Raw genomic sequence first — 18897 nt, 5'->3', positions numbered from 1 at the left:
GTAGAGCAGAAAAGAAAAACAGATGTCTGCGTGTCGGGAAAGGGCTAATGCGGACTTTATCAACATCACATTCGGTGGACGACGTCATACGACGCCCTCAGCCGATGCACAGAGGTTCTTAAAACATTCCCGGGTCCAGCCTGGCGCCTAGGAATATGTGGCTAGATGTCTCTATCATACGTTTGCGACTTTGCTGCAGAAGAAGTTGGATAGGTTGTCGAAGAGTTGTTGGTAGGCAGCAAAGTTGTTGACAGTGACTAAGGGCGAGGTGAAATCTTTAATGATCGAGAAAATCTCCTTCCAGCTGCTGGAGTGTCCTTCGATGCGGGTCCACAAGTGATTTTTTCTTGGTGTCTCTTATTTGCTGGTGATAGCATCTGAGTGAAGCCTTGTAGGTAGTTCTGTCTGTGGTGTCGTGGATGACTTAATTTTCTTTGTAGCTGTTTACAATGTCGTTTGGTGTCTAAGAGGTCTTCAGTATACCAGCTGGCCTACTTTTATATCTACAATGCTTGCTTGGTTTGATGGGTGCGAGGGAGTACGCATGGTTCTTGATCCAGTTGTTGAAGTTGTTGATGTCCTCGTTGAGGTTGTTTGGGGGGCTAGGTTGATCTATGTTGAAGCCGCGTATACAGTCTGTTTCAGTGATTTTGCCCTGATGCAGCTTGGAATGCTAAACCTGGTAAGGGGGTTGACTTGAGGTATGTTGATTTGGAAGTAGATGATGGAGTTGTCGGTCCATGTGAGTAGTGTGGTGTAGTTGTATTTGATGCTGTCGCTCGCAGTGAAGGTGCGATCCAGTGTGTGTCCAGAGGTGTGTGTTGTTTCTGGGACAAGCTGGGTGAGTCCGATATTGCTCAAGATTTCGAGTGTTGTGGAGCAGGGGTCGTTTTGAACTTCCAGGTGAAAGTTGAAGTCATGGAGGAGAATGTAGGCTCTGAAGTTGATGGCGAGAGGAGAGAAGAAGTTGGTGATGAGGCTGGTAAAGGTGACTCCTGGTGTGGGTGCTGGTAGGCACTGGTTGCGTTCAGGGTGACGTTTTCAGAGATTTGCAGCTTGAAGTGCAGACGTTCCATGAATGGGGTGGTGTTCTCTGTGGATGTTGTGCATTTGTTGTATTCCTTGTAGAAGATAGGGAGTCCTCCTCCTGGCTGGTCAATGTGGTCCTGTCGAGCGATCCTGTAGCCTGCTGGGATTGCTGTGGTGATGTTGGTAGCCAATGAGGGGTTGAGCTAGGCCTCTGTAATGGAATGTCGGATGCTTCACTACTCAGCAGGTCCCATATTTCAGTTGTGTGTATGCTGAGTGATCGTGTTTTGAGAGGCATGCATGTGAGTGGGTGTTGATGCGTGGGTTTGCCGTGGAGTGGTTTAGGGTGGGGTGTTGAGGGTATTGTTAGTATTTGTGTGAGGGGTGTGGATGGGTGCCTGCTGGAGAACCAGCAGTGGGTCCAGGTGAAAGCTACTACCGTGGTGTGAGGTGTGGCCTGACAGCAACTGGGGGAACGGTGTCAGGGGTCTCGCCTCCTAAGGAGGATGTTGCTGGGTTCCTAAAGCTGGGTACGGACGGGTGCAGATAGTCTTGTCTCCGATGCAGCTGTCATTAAGTAGGTCCTTGGAAGGACGGGGGGCGGTGGGGGGGAGTGCAGGGTGTCTTGATGTCATGTCCTGTGCTGAGGGGTGATGGGAAATTAAGTCTTCTTACTTGGCTTCTTCTTTTAAAGACTGTTTTGGCAGGAAAGACAGTAATGTCACTTCCTGTCCAGATGGATGATGGGCAATTCAGTGATGTCACTTCCTGTGTAGATGGATGATGGGAGATCTAGTGATGTCACTTCCTGTGGTGATGGGTGGTGGGAAAAATGCTGGTGGCACTCCAACTGGAGGCTTTTGCAGATCTTTGGGGACTGATGGCGTGCCTGAGGGAAACAAAAGTATGTCCAATATAAATGAATAAGAGAAAGGAGATGAAAAAGGAAGAAATTAATAAGCTCAGTTACAGGGTGGTGTCCCCAACTAGGCGGTGAAGATCGCCACATGTGGGTAAAATCTGTGAGGCATATTGAACTAAAAACTGTAGAACATTAAAGCCTACTGATATGTATCACTACCCTGACAAATACTCCTCTCATTATTGTGGTACGGTGCACAGTTGGGTGACACGAGTCCTCATGCCCCTGATGAATTTGTCTGTAAGTCAATTATGGCAATGAAACATGTTGGCCGTTCTTAACATTTTGGCCTAAACATGTTAGAGTGCTTTTAATAATCAATCTGTGCATAATAGTAAAGAATGTGAGGCATGCCATATGGACTTATTTTTATGAATTGTTGAATCGAAAGGAAGGAACCAACTCTCATATTTTGAGGACCTGTACAATTGGGAGCAGAAGATTGATGTAATTGCTAAGATTTTGATCAGCCGATCACATACACCCAGCGTAGTTAGAGACATACACACTATTTTGGTTTCTCCTGCTACTATAGGAAGTGCCAATGACGATGGAGTGAGCCAGTTGCTAAACATCAGCCAAAAGGCTTGTGGTGGTCGCTTATGTGAGGGGCTTCCTATATTTTTTAATAACAGTCCTTAAAATGTGATGTCAAGTGCCCACTGGCACCATATGCTGTTGCTCTATATATACAACCCTATAGATGACTCAACTCTGTGTTGAACCAAAGCGAGTGTGTGTCCTAGAATTGATTTTGTCATAGAGACTTTGTCATAAGTGACCAATAGAAAGCATTGAATGGGGTGACTGACATTGGGGCTTTGTTTTTTTGAAGTTGGTTTTGAGTGGAGGGCACCCCTCTGTCTTACTGCCCTTCTTTAACGCCTTAGTTTGTGCCTTAGCAAGTGAGTTGCCTGTCTCCATGGTGAGTCTCAAACTCTTAGATTAAGGGCTGAGGAAGACTTGAACTTAGAGTAAAGAAGATGGGTAAGTAATCATGCCATTTTGATTCACTATTGAGTCACATAATTAGAGAAGGAAAAATAGTATACCGGGAAGCCTAAACATGTTAGCTAGGGTTGCATGTATATTAAAAGCGACTTTTAAAGAGCATCCACTTGACCTTTTATTTTCTATACCCATGATATGTGGTACTCACGTTTGGTTCCTGCACACCAGCATGATGCCATTGCTTCTTTACTTCTAATCTCAACAAAACGTTATGATTAGAAAAAGTCGAACCACTAAACTCTACCTGAGACCATTACTCTGTAATTTGAGTATCTACTTAATGGATGACCTAACAAGTAACAGGAATCAAGTGATTGGGGTGTTTATGTGGCACCCAGGGTGAAGTCAACTACACAAGTCCAATCCAATACCTTATATTTTTGCACCTCCAGCCAGAAGAGCAGGTCATTCTCAAGAAAGTCGTTTTTCAAGGAGACAAAGTGTTGGAACTGCTTCACTGTGACCGGATTAAGGAGGGCTTTCCGGAACTCGATGATCTCTTTTGATGAAGAAATCCACTTACTGTCCAAGTGCTGTGGAAAACAGATTAATAAAATAATTATTTATGAAACAAATAATTTGTAGTCCAGTGACCAGACTGCTCAGCTCTACTTAGCATAACTATTAAGGAACATTGGAAGGAGTTCATAAAGGCACAGAGAGGACACAGGAGAATACATACGCTGTTCACCTTCTCCAAGGACGTGTTCAAGTGGTAGAGAGCAAGAAGACAAATGCCAGAGTGTTGTTTTTGCAGTATCATGTTTTTCAAATAATGAAGATTTTCTTCAGCTTCTGTTATCCATAAACATGTTAGATGGGAAATGATGCAAAATAAGTATTTATCTAGAGATCTTTATAAATGTGGTATATATTTATATGAATTTGTGGATTTTTACCATGAGTGATCTCTAAATCTCTGAATCCTTGGACATAATCTCTGAGTAGGGTAACATGTAGGATTGTGAATCTGTGTTTGTAGTTTGAATCCATAAATCTATGTGTACACATTTCTGAGAAGTGGTCTGTAGGTATGTGACTTTCTGACACAGACTTTCAGATACTTTGTGAATTGTTATGAGTGTGTTATCTTTATGTGTTTTGGGTTACTTCTAAGTTATGCACTGAAGAGATCAGCCAGTGCAAATAACAGATACACAGGTAAAATATTTGTCTTTGTGTTAGTACAGCTCTCTATTTAACCAAGGCCGACAGATATCCGATACATGCAACAACAACAAAAATAATTAACACAACTATCAATGTATTCACTTTTATATTTACGTGTATTCGTTTTGGGGGTGGAGGGGTGCGTTTCTGCATGCATGTATCACTGTGTTTGAAACTGGTCTACTTTTCAAAGTTTACGCATATGTTTTCTCACTCTGTTTTCAATGTGTCTCATTTATACTCTCTCAACTCGTTATCTCACATCTGTACCTTTATTATCTCTCTCTGAGGTGAATTCCTGTCTTTTCCTTGTTTTTTTGTTTTTTGGGATCTGTTTCTCTCCCCCTCTGCTACCCTACGTCTGCCCCTCTCGTCTCCCTCTCTTCTATGCCTAGTCTTTTCAACTGCTTGCCTTGGTCTCCCTCTCCTCTGTGGCCTGAGTTGTCTCTCTCTATTCATTATGCCTCTGAGCTTTCACTTCGGTCTTTCTTTCTCAGATTGGCATCTTTGATCTACCGCCTCTCTATTTATGAGAATATAAGCAAAAATAATTTTAGAAAAGAAATCAAGAAAAAGAAGAACAACATTTTCAATACTTAAAAACACAAGAAGGGGATGTCCAAAAAAATATAAGAAGGTATGTGGTATCATAGAAGAAATTAGAACCACATTGGAGGCTTGCAATCTCAGATCATGAGACGGCTCCTAGTGGGAGGTGAGATAAGTGGAATGTGAACACGTGGATTTAGTCCAAAACTTGCAACTGCAAAAACGGTTAGGATGCAATATGTACTGTTATGATGTTAACAGATATACTTGAAGAAACGTCAAGTGTTTGATATTTAAGAGGAATAGAAAGCCTAATGAACAAGTTACTTACCTTCGGTAACGCTTTTTCTGGTAGATACAATATCTCCCTGTGGATTCCTCACCTTGTGAATATCCCCTTGCGCCAGCAACATTCGGAAATTCTTTTCGTAGCTTCGCGCCGACGTGGACTTGGACGTCATAGAGGTACGGCACCGCTTGCGACTCCGCTGACGTCACCGACGCCTATAATAGGCCCACGCCGGCGTGATGACATCAGTTCCGCCCTTTTTTCTGTGCATTCGAGGCAAACGGACGGACCAATGACAGTAGACATATACCCAGTATACGCAGTACAAATATCAAGGTAACACACACAGTGTGAAGCAAATGCAACAAAACATTTGAAATAAACAACCCCTTGAAAATAAAACAAATACATAATAGAAACTCTGGCATAGAAGAGTGGACAACGGGGAGGTGGGTGGGTCAGTGAGGAATCCACAGGCAGATATTGTATCTACCAGAAAAAGCGTTACCGAAGGTAAGTAACTTGTTCTTCTGATAGATACATCTGCCGTGTGGATTCCTCACCTTGTGAATAGAGTCCCACAGCAGTCCCCACTCCCGGAGGAGGGTGTCCACTCTTCTAGACCAGGAAATCCTGAAGGACAGAGCGTGCAAAGTGACCGTCCCTCCTCACTTCGGAATCCAAGCAGTAATGCTTCGCGAATGTGTGGAGGGACGACCAAGTCGCCGCTCTACAAATATCCTCTACAGGAACACCTCTAGCCAATGCTGAGGTCGAAGACTTAGCTCTAGTAGAATGAGCCCTTATACCCTCTGGTGGTTCCTTACCCGCCAAAGAGTAGCAGATCTTAATACAGAGGACGATCCATCTTGATAAAGTCCTCTTATGGACCGCTCTTCCTCTCTTGCAGCCAGCAAAGCCAATGAAGAGCTGGTCATCCAACCGACAGTCTTTAGTTCTGTCCAGGTAAAAAGACACCGCCCTCTTGGGGTCCAGACGGTGTAATCTCTCCTCGTCCTTGGAAGGGTATGGGGGAGGATAAAAGGTAGGAAGGGTAATGGATTGACCAAGGTGGAAAGGAGTCACCACCTTAGGCAGAAAAGCAGCCCTGGCCCTAAGAACCATTCGATCAGCATGAATGATCAAGAAAGGGGGCTTGTAACTAAGAGCTTGAAGCTCACTTACCCTCCTTGCCGAGGTTATCGCAACGAGGAAAACTGTCTTAAAAGTCAAAAGCCGGGGGCGTGGCTACCAACCAGCCAAGATGGCCGCAAACTAACGGAGCTCTGTAGCTGAAGAGCTCTCTCGTGAAATATCCGGGCACTTATCCGCGATACCGCAACTCCTACTCCGCATCACCTGCCTAAGCCTCCGGTGCACAACGAGCCGACTTACGTCCCGGTGCGTGGCAAAACGGCGGAGATACGTCGAGGTCCACCCTGAGGCCTACTTTGGCGCCTGAAGCCGGGGACTGTGGTGAGTGCCGTGCACGACCGGGCGAACACCCTGCGCTGCGGACGGACGCATATCCGGACACGAATGCGCCGCGCTCCCGTAGCGCTACATCAGCCCGCATACCATCGACGGGACCCCCACCTGGCCCTCCCTGACCCCCCCACCGCAGAAGACCAGCGTAATAACGGCCCAGTTAAGGGGGAAGATCATCAACAGCCGCAAGCTCACAAGCCACGAGCCGCGACTGGTCACGGCACCCGGCCCCTCAAATAGCCGGAGCGACTTCAGAGTGAAGTACCAGAGCACGAAACACTGCCGAGACCCAGCCGCCAACACCCTGCCAGTTTCCGGGGATACGGAGGCACGTAAATCACACGACTCCTACCAGTGAACTGTCCGCAGCTGCCCTGACCATTGAAAGCGGCATTCTCTGACCTGCTCTGCGTTCACGGCCATACAACTGATTGCCACGACGACCTAACAAGCTGCCTCACGCAGGTACTACCACTGCTCGCATACCGGGCGAAGGAGAGCGCCAGACCAGCCCTACTCGCCCGAGAACCACGGCGCTAGTCCCATTACTCCTTCGAACTCGGTACCAACCTTGGGCACATATTGACTTCCCTCTAAGGGACACATCCTATAAGTGGCAGAATGAGTGGCAGGGGGACACGGGGCCAACAGACCCTGAAACTGGACAAATTTGCCTACACTAGAAACCTGCCAGACGCCCCAAGAGGTGACACACAGCGTACGTCGCCCCAGCCCAACGGGGCATCAAATGATACCGAGAAGATCACCCTCCACGACGTGATGGCGACCCTGAAGATGATGCAATCCTCCATGGGCACCATATCTACCGACGTATCACTGACAAGGGCTGACTTGGCGAAAATGTCGGATCGCCTCGGAGAAGTGGAGAAGACCACCACAGGGCTCGTTGGGGACATGTCAGACCTACAACGCAGGGTCTTACAACTAGAAAACGATAACACCACATTGAGAGCCAAACTTGACGATCAGGAAGGGCGCTCCCGGCGCAATAACGTCCGCCTGATTGGCGTACCAGAATCTGAAGGTGGACCGGCCTTGGACCTCTATGTTGAGGATCTTATACAACAACAGCTCAAACCCAGGGGACTATCCAATTATTTCTCAGTGGAAAGGGCCCACCGAGTACCCGGAGGACAGGCTAAACCAGGAGCTACACCTCGCCCCATTTTGGCGCGCATTTTCAACTTCAGGTACCGAGACGCCATTTTGCAAGCAACTCGAACACGCCCGCCGATCAGAATCGACAACTCAGACGTACACTTCTACCCGGACTACACTGCGGCAGTAGCCCAACAGAGGAGGGGCTTCATAGAAATAAAGAAAGAAATGCGAGCCCGTGAACTCAAATATTCAATGCTCTTCCCGGCGAAGCTTCGCGTGGAATCAGAAGGTAAAACATGGTTTTTTGACTCGCCACGAGACGCCCAGGATTGGCTGGAGGGCTGGAGACCAGCTAGAGGACCCAAGAACCGCGACCCACGGCAAAACAACGGCGATAGGAGCCCTCAGATGACTGATGGAACTGAATAGGCAGGTGCTACGCTGCAGCCTACACGACAGACATTTTAGTGAATTGGACACGGATGGCTCGGCTGTGTACTGCACCCTTATCCTCAGATACGGCAAAGAGACTGCCAGCGGCTGAAAGACTATTTGGCAGTTCCTGACATTGGCAAACAGGGTAAGACTCAGACCCGAGACATGTGCGTCGAGCAGGTAAGAAACCCTGATCTACCAGACATTGCATAATATTTGCGGTGAGAGAGACTCAAAGAAGACTACAGACGTCTCACCCCCACGAACAATGCTCTTAAGTTGGGACTATAAGCACTCTGCTCAGTTTGGGGGGTGGAAGGTTCTTTATCCACCGGGCAGGGAGGCAGGGAGGGGGGCAAGGGAGTTACACACATTATGTTTGTTCTGTTTCTGTTCTAGGTTTATGGCTTGGCTAGCTCTAGCATACCTACATGCCGCACCCAACATGGTTCTTCCTCGTATACTCAGAAGTGCGGCCTCGGCTGAGGCCAGCTCACATCATACATTCAGCGTTGCTTACACACACTTCACCCACCCAACGGACCGAAGGTTCGAAGCTTGGGGCTCCTCCCCAGGTAGCGGACTGCTACTGGCTCTGACACGGGTACACTCCGCACCACTCCGGACATCCCTTTGTACTGCACACGATGGGGGATGACAACTTAACGGGCGTAGATCCCCAATTGAACAAATTGACATCCCCACCACTCTCAATTATTTCCTGGAATGTGAACGGACTGGGCCATAAAATTAAATGGGGATTGGTCCTACAATATCTAAAACGAAAGGCCCCCACGCTTGTCCTCCTCCAAGAAACACACCTCGCAAGGACTGCCAGCCAAGCAATGAATCGCTGGGGGTTCAAAATGGTCACTCATGCAGAGTTTTCCTCCGGATCCCAGGGAGTCGGAATCTTAGTCAGTAAGAAGGCACCATAAATAATCAAACACACGTGGGCAGATGACCAAGGGCGCTTTGCCGGGATTACATGTCAATGGGAGGGAAGGATATACAACGTACTGACGGTTTATATTCCCCCATCGCTACACCAAGGGACACTTCAGGATCTAGGGAAACTGCTACTTGAACTCCCCGAGGGACACCTGATCATCGGGGGTGACTTTAACGCGGTGCTTAACACAGGCATAGACCGCCAGCCTCCCCGAGACCCGAACAGATCGAGCCACCTCTTCAAAGAATTCCAGGACGCAATAGGGCTTGTAGATATGTGGCGGATTAAACACCCTAATGAACGCAGCTACACATTCCACTCGGGAGCACACAACAGTCTCTCCCGAATAGATTACATCCTTACCTTAGACATACCCCCGGAAACGGTGACATCCCTAGAACACCTACCAAGAAGGATATCAGATCACTCTCCAATCCATCTCACCTATACCACAAACCCCACTAGGCGACAGAGAATCTACCCGATTTACCCAGGATACCTGAAGAACCCCAAAATTGCGAAAGCCCTAGACACTACAACCGCGCACTACTTTGAAGAAAACCTATCGTCGGTAAACTCACCATCCATACTATGGGAAGCGTATAAAACTGTTCTCAGAGGACAGGCCATTTCCACTATTACAAGGCACAAAAAGGAACAAAGAGAGGCCATAGAACGACTAGAATCCGCAGTCCTTCTGGCGGAATCGGCCCATACCTCAGATCCTACAGACGCCACGGCACAAACACTTGCCCTGACTTCACACGCATACAGAGCATATGCGGAGGAGATGGCCAAAGGAAGGCATACTGACACCTTACATAGAATTTATGAGTTAGGTGATAAAACGGGGAAAATGCTCGCATCGCTGGAAAAAAAGGAAAGAGCAAACAGGTGGATAGCCCAACTGAAACTGGCCGATGACACACTCACTACCTCTCCCCATAGGATAGTTGAAGAACTAGCCACATACTATGAACGCATATACACTGCACGCAGCGATGTGACGGAAGACGCCAGCACACATTTCCTCAATGACATACCACTTGCCACTCTGTCACAGGAGGACGCACAAACACTTGAAGATGACTTAACGGTAGATGAATTAGGGAAGGCACTAACAGCACTCCACACAGGCAAAGCGCTGGGGCCCAACGGTATGCCGATAGAATTATATAAAACAATGGCCAAACATCTCCTTCCCCACATGCTTCCCATGTATAATGACTGTCTCACGAGAGGTAGGCTGACAGAAGAACAACGCTTGGCTACTATTGTGGCCATACATAAACCCGGCAAACCGACTGACCAACCGTCCTCCTACCGACCCATTTCACTGATGAACGCAGATGCCAAAATTCTGGCGAAGCTCTTAGCATTACGCCTACAATCACAACATTGGTACACCTGGACCAATCAGGGTTCATGCCCGGGAGAAATACATCCCTCAACCTGCGACGCCTTAATGGCGTATTACACCGTATTCCGATGCTGCGTGAAGAGGCGGCCATTCTATCCTTAGACGCAACGATGGCATTTGACCTGGTGGAGTGGCCCTTTCTTTTTGCGGTGCTCCGGAAGATGGGATTTGGTCCCAAGTTTTGTGGCTGGGTTAAACTACTATACACAGCCCCACTGGCGCAGGTGGTGGCGAATGGACATATTTCGCGTACGTTCACGCTAGGTCGCGGTACAAGACAAGGGTGCCCACTGTCCCCGCTCTTGTTCGCACTCGTGTTGGAACCACTGGCGGTGAAAGTAAGAACGGAACCGCAGATCCGGGGGATCACATGGGAACCGGGTTGGGAAGACTGTATCTCCCTCTACGCCGATGACGTCCTAATTTATATAATGTCCCCGACCACGTCCCTATCCACCCTGTTAGACGTACTGGAGAAATACAGAAAAATATCAGGCTACACAATTAACTGGGCGAAATCACTATTGTACGTACTCCACGGACAAACACCCACATTACCTCCTACATGCACACTACAGATTATGACTAGGGGTTTCCAATATCTCGGAATCTACGTCACGCTGCAGCATTCCGTTTTTATGGAAGAAAATCTACTAAAACCACTACAGAGGCTCAAATCGGATGTAAAACACTGGCGCTCCCTCCCACTGACATTATTAGGAAGAGCAGCACTCTTCAAAAGGCTTTCGCTCCCCAAATTCCTATACGCACTACAAAATACCCCGTTCCCGATCCCGCTCACTTACTTCAAAGCGATAGATGCTGAAATCTCCTCTCTGCTATGGGACGGTAAACCGGCACGCATAGCACATTCCAAACTCATCCGTAGCTGGTACGATGGAGGGATCGCACTCCTGAGTGTCAAGTTGTAATATTGGGCCTCACAACTGACGATCGTTAACCAGTGGCTGCATGCTCCACAGCACGATCCAGCGTACAGCCTAGACAGAGCTATACTCCCCACTGACAGACTAATGAAGGCTCTCTACACCAACAAACGATGGTATGCACTCACTGGCCCAACGGCACACACGATCAGGATCTGGCATACAGCTCAAAGGGCCTTAGGATGGGAGGGAATCTTTACACTTGCTACCCCACTCTGGGATACACGGCGTCTTGGCACCCTGGCCAACACTAAGGGCTTCAGACAATGGGACCTAATAGGCATTTCAAAGATAGGGGAGGGGAGGAGCCAAGCTCGCGTCCGAGATGGCCGCGCTTTAGCTCGGCTCCGTCAACTTTCCTGTTCGAAACATAAATCCTGCCTTTATCCTGCCCCGGGAAGACAATTTCTGCTACGCTGTGGATCTACGGCGATTTATAGACACTTACCGTCTGTTCCGATTGTCTCAGGGTGTCGTGGTTCCGGAACTGTGCCTTCGCTCGCTTTGGGGCCTCCGGAGCGGACTGGCCTGAATCTCCTTGGCGGCGCCCGGACGGGGTGCTACGCTATGGCCGGCCCTTGATGGCGCTGTGGACTCGGCCGACGAGGCGGTTGTGCAGAGAGGCCGGTCGCGGCTTTCTGGTTTGATCAGGCGGTCCCGCGGCCTGGGTGGAGGCGCTGCCTTCTGTTGACGGGACTGACCGTAATTGTGGCTTGTCCCCCCCTTTGTTCTCCGGTCCGGCCATTTTGAGTGCCTCCGCCCGGACTCGGAGAACGGGGCCGGCAGCATTGGGGGGCCGGCGATCCTCCTTCTTCTGGTGGCCCCCCTTCCTGCTCTGGACGTGCCTCTGCTGGTGGTCGACTGAATTCCGTTTGCCTTGCTGTGGCCCGGTCGGGGGTCGGGGATCGCTGCGACCCCGCCGGGCTTCCAAGATGGCGGCCGACCCTGTATATCTCAGCCGGGCCGAGATGGGCGGCGGTGGTCCACGATGTGGCACAGAAACCGGATACTGTAAAGGTGTTCCTACACTTAAGGACATCCTCGCCGCCCTGCGCGCCTGGGATACTCCTGTGGCCGCACCCGCTGTTAACCTGGAGGAGGCTTGTTTCGCTGGGCCGTTTGAGCCCCCCCTGGCGTGTGCGGCTACGTCGCTGCTAGGTGCGGCTGGTTCTATCCTGGAAATTATGGACCCGGTGGCTGCCGTTTCTGCTGATGTGCGGAGTTCCGGGGTGGTTGTTCTTGATGCGCTGGCCTTTGGGTCTTACTGCGACTTTGGCTCACTATTTAATTTTGCTCTGGTTACTACCGGTTCTGTATACCGATTTGTGGTTTCCGGCCTCGTTTGCCATGGGGCACATGCTTGAGGTGGCGTTCTTCCTTTCGCTTTTTGTCCCTTTTCCCTCTTTTTCCTCCCTTCCTCCCCCCTCTCGTGGGGTTTTTTTTTCCTTATTCCCTGGGTTGTGTGACGGAGGGCTTTATTTGATAAGCTTTTTTCGACTCTGTTTGATATGATATGTTCTTATTGTGGTGGGTGGCGTTGAACGGCAGTTGCCACTGTTTTTCTGGTGCGACTCATATTCTGCCCTTACCGATAGGTATTTGTCATTATTGAGTTATCCTGTATCTTTTACCATGGCTGTTCGCGGCCCACCACGGCCCTCCGAGACTTCCTACCTGTTTATTATCCTGGTGTACCCGTTTCTATATATTAGAAAATCAACCTTCTCGTATCCTGTCCCTGCTGGTTGCTATATGGCTTTTAGCCCTTATTTCCTGTATGATTTGTTGTGATATTCTGTATGCGTTTCTGTATTGTTGATTATGCTCCTTATCTGTGGTGGCCGGCCCGCTGGGTTGTAGGCCCGTATTTGTGAGCCTTCCCTGTACAATAAAGGTTTAAAAAAAAAAAAAAAAGATAGGGGACATGTGGAACCAGGGAGCAATTATCACGTTTGAGGCCCTGAAGGACAAGTACGGAATGGCAGACACCGAACTATACCGCAATACTCAAATCAGGCATGCCTTACAGGGCGCTATCCCTCCAGGGACCACACTAGCGGACTCCTCCCCACTGGAAGATAGACTCCTTACTGATCACCTGGAAAAAAAGGCTATCTCGCTTACATACCGTAAACTCATCAATAATCTTCCAGATCCCATGGTGGTACTCCGAAGTAAGTGGGAGGTAGAACTAGGGGATATAGACGAGGAGGACTGGTTATATGCGCTGGCCTCGGCTAGAGACGCCTCCATACCATCCCAGTTGAAACTTATACAACTAAAGGTGTTACACAGGGTATACTATACACGCAATCTTTTGCATAAACTGGGACACATACCGCAGCCCGACTGCCTGAGAGGTTGTGGAATGCGGGGTACATACTACCACACGATATGGGACTGTCCTGCCATACAAACATACTGGATATCGGTCATGTCGGATATATCCGAAGCGAGTGAAGTAGAACTACCACCAGAGCCCAGGTGCTGTCTACTAAATATATGGTCCCCTACGGACCTTAACCGGGGGCTGCAAACATGGGCCACACTAGGCATGACTTTAGCAAAGCGGAATATCGCTAGGAAATGGGGGTCTAACACTACACCTTCGCGAACGCAATGGGGGAATGATATGGATGCGGCGATGGTAGCGGAAAGGGCGTTTATATGAATAGGGGGTGCCCGAAAAAATGGTCCCGGATATGGGAGAAATGGAATGTGTATCGCGGTAACATATGCGAACCCCCACAAGAAATGTCGGACCCTGTAGCAAGCCCATAGGGAGAGGTAAAAGATGCACTGTATGTGTGATGATGTTGTATTCAAGACTAAGGAGGGAACCGAAGGGAATGTACGTATTAACTGGATGATGTCAATATTTCTTGTACGGTTCAATCTCGAATATGTGATGCACAATGTTTATATAACAGAATATGAACATCTATTGTAAGACTGCATTGGCCAGATTATATGTTAATGAATAAGATTGTAAACTATTGACCCGGGAAGCATTCGAACTTTAATGTAAGCGCTTCATGACGAAGATGACAAAGTGTAAATGTACTGCGGCAATGCTAAAACAAAAGCCAATAAAAACTGTTTAAAAAAAAAAAAGTCAAAAGCCTCATAGGACATTTGTGAAGAGGCTCAAAGGGAGCACCCATCAGAAAGGTCAAAACAAGATTTAAGTCCCACTGAGGCACAATAAAAAGAGTAGGAGGGAACTTATTTATGAGGCCCTTCAAAAACCTTAAGACTACAGGAGATTTAAAAAGTGAGGGCTGGTCAGGCAAACAGATAAAAGCAGACATCGCTGAAAGATAGCCCTTCACCGTGGCAACAGCAAGCCCCTGCTGTGCCAGAGAAAGGGCAAACTGGAGAACATCAGATAAATGGGCCCTCAAAGGGTCTATAGACTTCTCCCCGCACCAAGTAACAAATTTTGACCACCTATCAGAATAGATGGACTTAGTGGAGTCACGCCTGGCTGACAAAATGACATCCACTACATCAGGCGGGAGAGAAAAAGAACTCAGGTTGCCCTGTTCAATCTCCAGGCATGAAGGTGTAAGGTCTGGAGGTGGGGGTGTAGAACCTGCCCCTCCATCTGGGAGAGGAGATCTGCCCTGTGAGGGAGACGGAGCGGCGGGTGAGAGGAGAGGTGGAGAAGGTCTGAGTACCACACCCTTCTTGGCCAATCCGGGGCAATCAATATAACTTGGGCCCGGTCTTGGCGAATCTTCCTCAGAACCTGAGGAATCAAAGGTATGGGAGGAAACGCGTAAAGGAGTTGCGAGTTCCAACTCAACTGAAACGCGTCCCCCAAGGCTCCTTGCATCGTATACTGGAGACTGCAGAATGACAGGCAGTGAGCATTCTTGCGAGTGGCGAACAGGTCCACCCGAGGAGTCCCCCACATCTGAAAGATGTCGTGAACAACCTCCGGGTGAAGCCTCCACTCGTGGTCGGCAGAGAACTGCCGACTGAGACTGTCTGCACGAACGTTCTGAACTCCGGCCAGATGATTTGCCATCAGACAAATCTGATGGTCCTGAACCCAGGACCAGAGACGCAGAGCCTCTCTGCAGAGACACTGCGACCCCACTCCTCCCTGCTTGTTGATGTACCACATCGCGGTCGTGTTGTCCGTCAGGACCTGCACTGATACACCGCGAAGGGAAGGGAGGAAGGCCTTGAGTGCCAAACGAATCGCCCGCAATTCCAGAAGGTTGATGTGAAGCAACCTTTCCTCTAGAGACCAAAGACCCTTGACCTCCAGGTCTCCCAGATGAGCACCCCACCCGAGAGTGGATGCATCCGTTATTACCGTGGCCACCGATGGAGGAAGTTGAAAAGGCTTTCCTTGTGACAGATTGCCTTCCACACTCCACCAGACAGATCCGCTGCAGCTTCTCTCGAGATCCTCACTGACTCCCTGAGATCTCCGTTGTGCTGATACCACTGCCTGCGGAGGCACCACTGGAGTGCCCTCATGTGCCAGCGTGCATGGTTGACCAACAGAATGCAAGAAGCCATCAGACCGAGCAGGCGAATAACCTTCAGGACTGGAACGACCGCTCCATTGTAAAACAAAGGAATCATTTCCTGTATGTCGCGAATCCTTTGAGGAGGAGGGAATCCACGACACACAGTAGTGTCCAGTACCGCACATATGAACAGGTTGCGCTGTGAGGGCACCAGGTGAGACTTGGGTACATTTATCGAAAAACCCAACCTGTGCAACAACTGAGTTGTCTCTTGCAGATGATGGAGCACCTTCTCCGGCGACTCCGCTTTGATCAGCCAGTCGTCCAGATACGGGAATACAGGTATCCCCGACCTCCTGAGATGAGCTGCCACCACTGCCATCACCTTGGTGAAGACTCAAGGCGCAGTAGTAAGGCCAAACGGCAGGACTGCAAACTGGTAGTGTTGTGACCCAACCGTAAAACGTAGATACTTTCTGTGCGACTTCAAGACGGGAATATGAAAATACGCATCCTGCAAGTCGATCGACACCATCCAGTCTTCTTCCAGCAGCGCTTGAAGAACCTGTGCAAGAGTGAGCATCTTGAACTTTTCCTGTTTCAGGTAAAGGTTCAAGATCCTGAGATCCAGAATTGGCCGAAGCCTGCCATCCTTTTTGGGGATCAGGAAATACCGGGAGTAGCATCCCTGACCCCTTTCCTGCTCTGGAACCACCTCTATCGCACCTTTTTCGAAACAGCGCCAGGACTTCTTCCTGCAAGAGAAGCAGGTGGTCCTCCGAACAATAACCCTGGCAAGGAGGGTAATTTGGGGGAAATTCCCGAAAAGGAAGAGCATACCCATTCTCTACAAGATTGAGAACCCAAAGATCCGATATTATCAATTCCCAATCTTGTAGAAAATGGGTAAGCCGGCCCCCCACTGGGACCACATGATCCGGAATGGCGGATCTAGGGCTGCTTTGCTGCGTTGGCAGGGGGCTGGGAAGGGGAAGAAGAGGAGGAGGAGGAAGCTTGACGGCCTCTAGGACGGGCTCTTTGCCTGCCCCTGTATGATTTGTACAGCGTATTTTGTTGTTGCTGTGGCTGCTGCTGAGATGGTTTGTAGGAACGAAGGAAGATCTGCCAAATCCTCTGAAGCGCCTTCCAGTAGTATCCCTAGACTGAAGGCCCAAAGATTTCGCAGTGGCTCTACTGTCTTTAAAACGTTCCAAGGCCGCATCAGACTTCTTGCCAAACAATCCTGAGCCATCAAAAGGCAAGTCCATCAAAACAGACTGAACATCTGTAGAGAACTCCGATGTTTTAAGCCATGCGGCTCTCCTAGTGGCCACGGAAGAGCCCATGACCCTCGCCACCGAATCAGCAGTGTCCATCCCACTCTGAATCACCTGCCTCGCAGCAGCCTGAGTGTCCGATATCACCTCCTGAAAATCCTTTCTATCCTCCTCAGGGATTTTTGGAACCAACTGCTTAACAGAATCCATCAAGGCATGGACATACCGTCCCATCAGACAAGTTGAGTTGGTTGACTTTAACGCCATACTGGCTGAGGAGAAGACCTTCTTGGCAGCTTGATCCCGCTTTCTGGACTCCTTATCCCCAGGAACCTGCGGAAAAGCACCAGCAGACCTCTTCGAGCAGGCAGCCTGCACAACCAAACTCTCAGGCAGAGGGTGCGTTGACAAAAAATCAGGGTCACCAGGCGCAACCCTGTACCTCCTCGCCACTGTCCTAGAAACTGCAGGAGTAGACAAAGGCTTCTTCCAAACCTCATAGATGGGTTCAGCTAACGCATCATTAAAGGGCAGCATTGGCTCAATAGAAGAGGAGGGTGAATGAAGAACTTCAGTTAGAAGATTTGGCTTATAATCAGCAGTGGGCAGAGTAATGTTCAACAAATTTGCCGCCTTTTTGATAACAGTGTGATAAGGTACCACATCCTTTGAAGGCACATTCGATATCGAAGCCAAATCCCACTCAGGAGACAGTTCAAGCCCACTGGCCTCTCCCAGGTCCACAAAAGGATCTTCAGACTCCTGCAACTCTCCTTCCTCCATGTCTGCATACCGATATTGTTCCTCCAGAAGTCTCTGGGCTTCGCTCCGTGACCTTTCCTTCACGATAGAAGTCGAAGGATCCGTAACCGACTCCGACGGGGCCGGCGTCGAACCCGAAGTCGGATGAGGTCGTTTCACACGAGGTCGAACAGAATCCTGCTTCGGAGTCGTAGGCACCGGCGTCGATGGAACCGGCGTCGACGGAGTCGGCGTCGTACACTTCGGCGACGACACAGGCGGTGTCGGAAAATGCCAATGCGGTGGTAGAGCCGGCATAAAAGGCATGAAGGGCGCAGGAGCATAAGCTTGGGGAACACCCAAGTTAAAAGACATAGGACCCGTGGGACCAACAGGTGCACCAGACGGGTACATCGCCCTGGAATAAACACCAAACATGGCGTTCAGGAAATGGGATGGATCCTGACCTGGAGCCGGAAAATCTGGATACGGTCCTCCGGGCTGTTCCCGAGGAGGCGCAGTCGACACGACGTCGACCTCTTCCTCGAGTCCCGGAACCGGGGTCGACGAACCCGCAGGCACCGGAACCTTCGGCCTCACCAACCTCCTGCACCTCACCTTCATCCTCCTGACCAGAAGGATTGGACGGATCTGGAGAAGGGATAGCCATCTGCTTCGGCGACTCGGGCGAATTCGGATGCGAAGCTTCACCAACAGAGTCCTGATCCTCCGACTCCGAAACCTCCACTTCCTTATTAAGAAGTTTGACCTGCGACTTCAGCCTCGAACCAGAGTCCTTCCCTGAGTGATGACGTGACTCATGGCTCCTCTTCCTATGTTTTTTCCTTGAGGATCTTGAAACATGAGCTGAAGACGACTCCGAGCGCGACTTCGATCGAGACCTCGACCTTGAACTCGAACGCAGAGATCGAGACTTCAAAGTCTTTTTAACCTTCTTACTCTTCAGCTTTGCCACGAAGAGTTTCGTCTCCCTTTCCCTCAGGGCCTTTGGGGTCATCTTCTTACAACAAGGGCAATCCTCGACGTCATGGTCGGAA

At 49.4% G+C, this 18897-nt stretch overlaps 1 protein-coding gene across 2 annotated transcripts in view; it reads right to left on the bottom strand.

The window, feature by feature from the left end:
• The window catches only part of RGS22 (regulator of G protein signaling 22), a 1652097-nt gene that overhangs the window by 173364 nt on the left and 1459836 nt on the right, over window positions 1-18897 (bottom strand). For both annotated transcript variants that reach the window (XM_078686958.1, XM_078686959.1), the window contains exon 21: window positions 3334-3495. In XM_078686958.1, coding sequence (XP_078543084.1) covers window positions 3334-3495 — 162 coding nt within the window. The remainder of the gene's footprint in view (window positions 1-3333; window positions 3496-18897) is intronic.

The sequence above is a fragment of the Lissotriton helveticus genome, chromosome 4_1, assembly GCF_964261635.1.
Source record: "Lissotriton helveticus chromosome 4_1, aLisHel1.1, whole genome shotgun sequence".
Taxonomy (NCBI): domain Eukaryota; kingdom Metazoa; phylum Chordata; class Amphibia; order Caudata; family Salamandridae; genus Lissotriton; species Lissotriton helveticus.
This window is presented reverse-complemented; position numbering and strand designations above follow the sequence as displayed.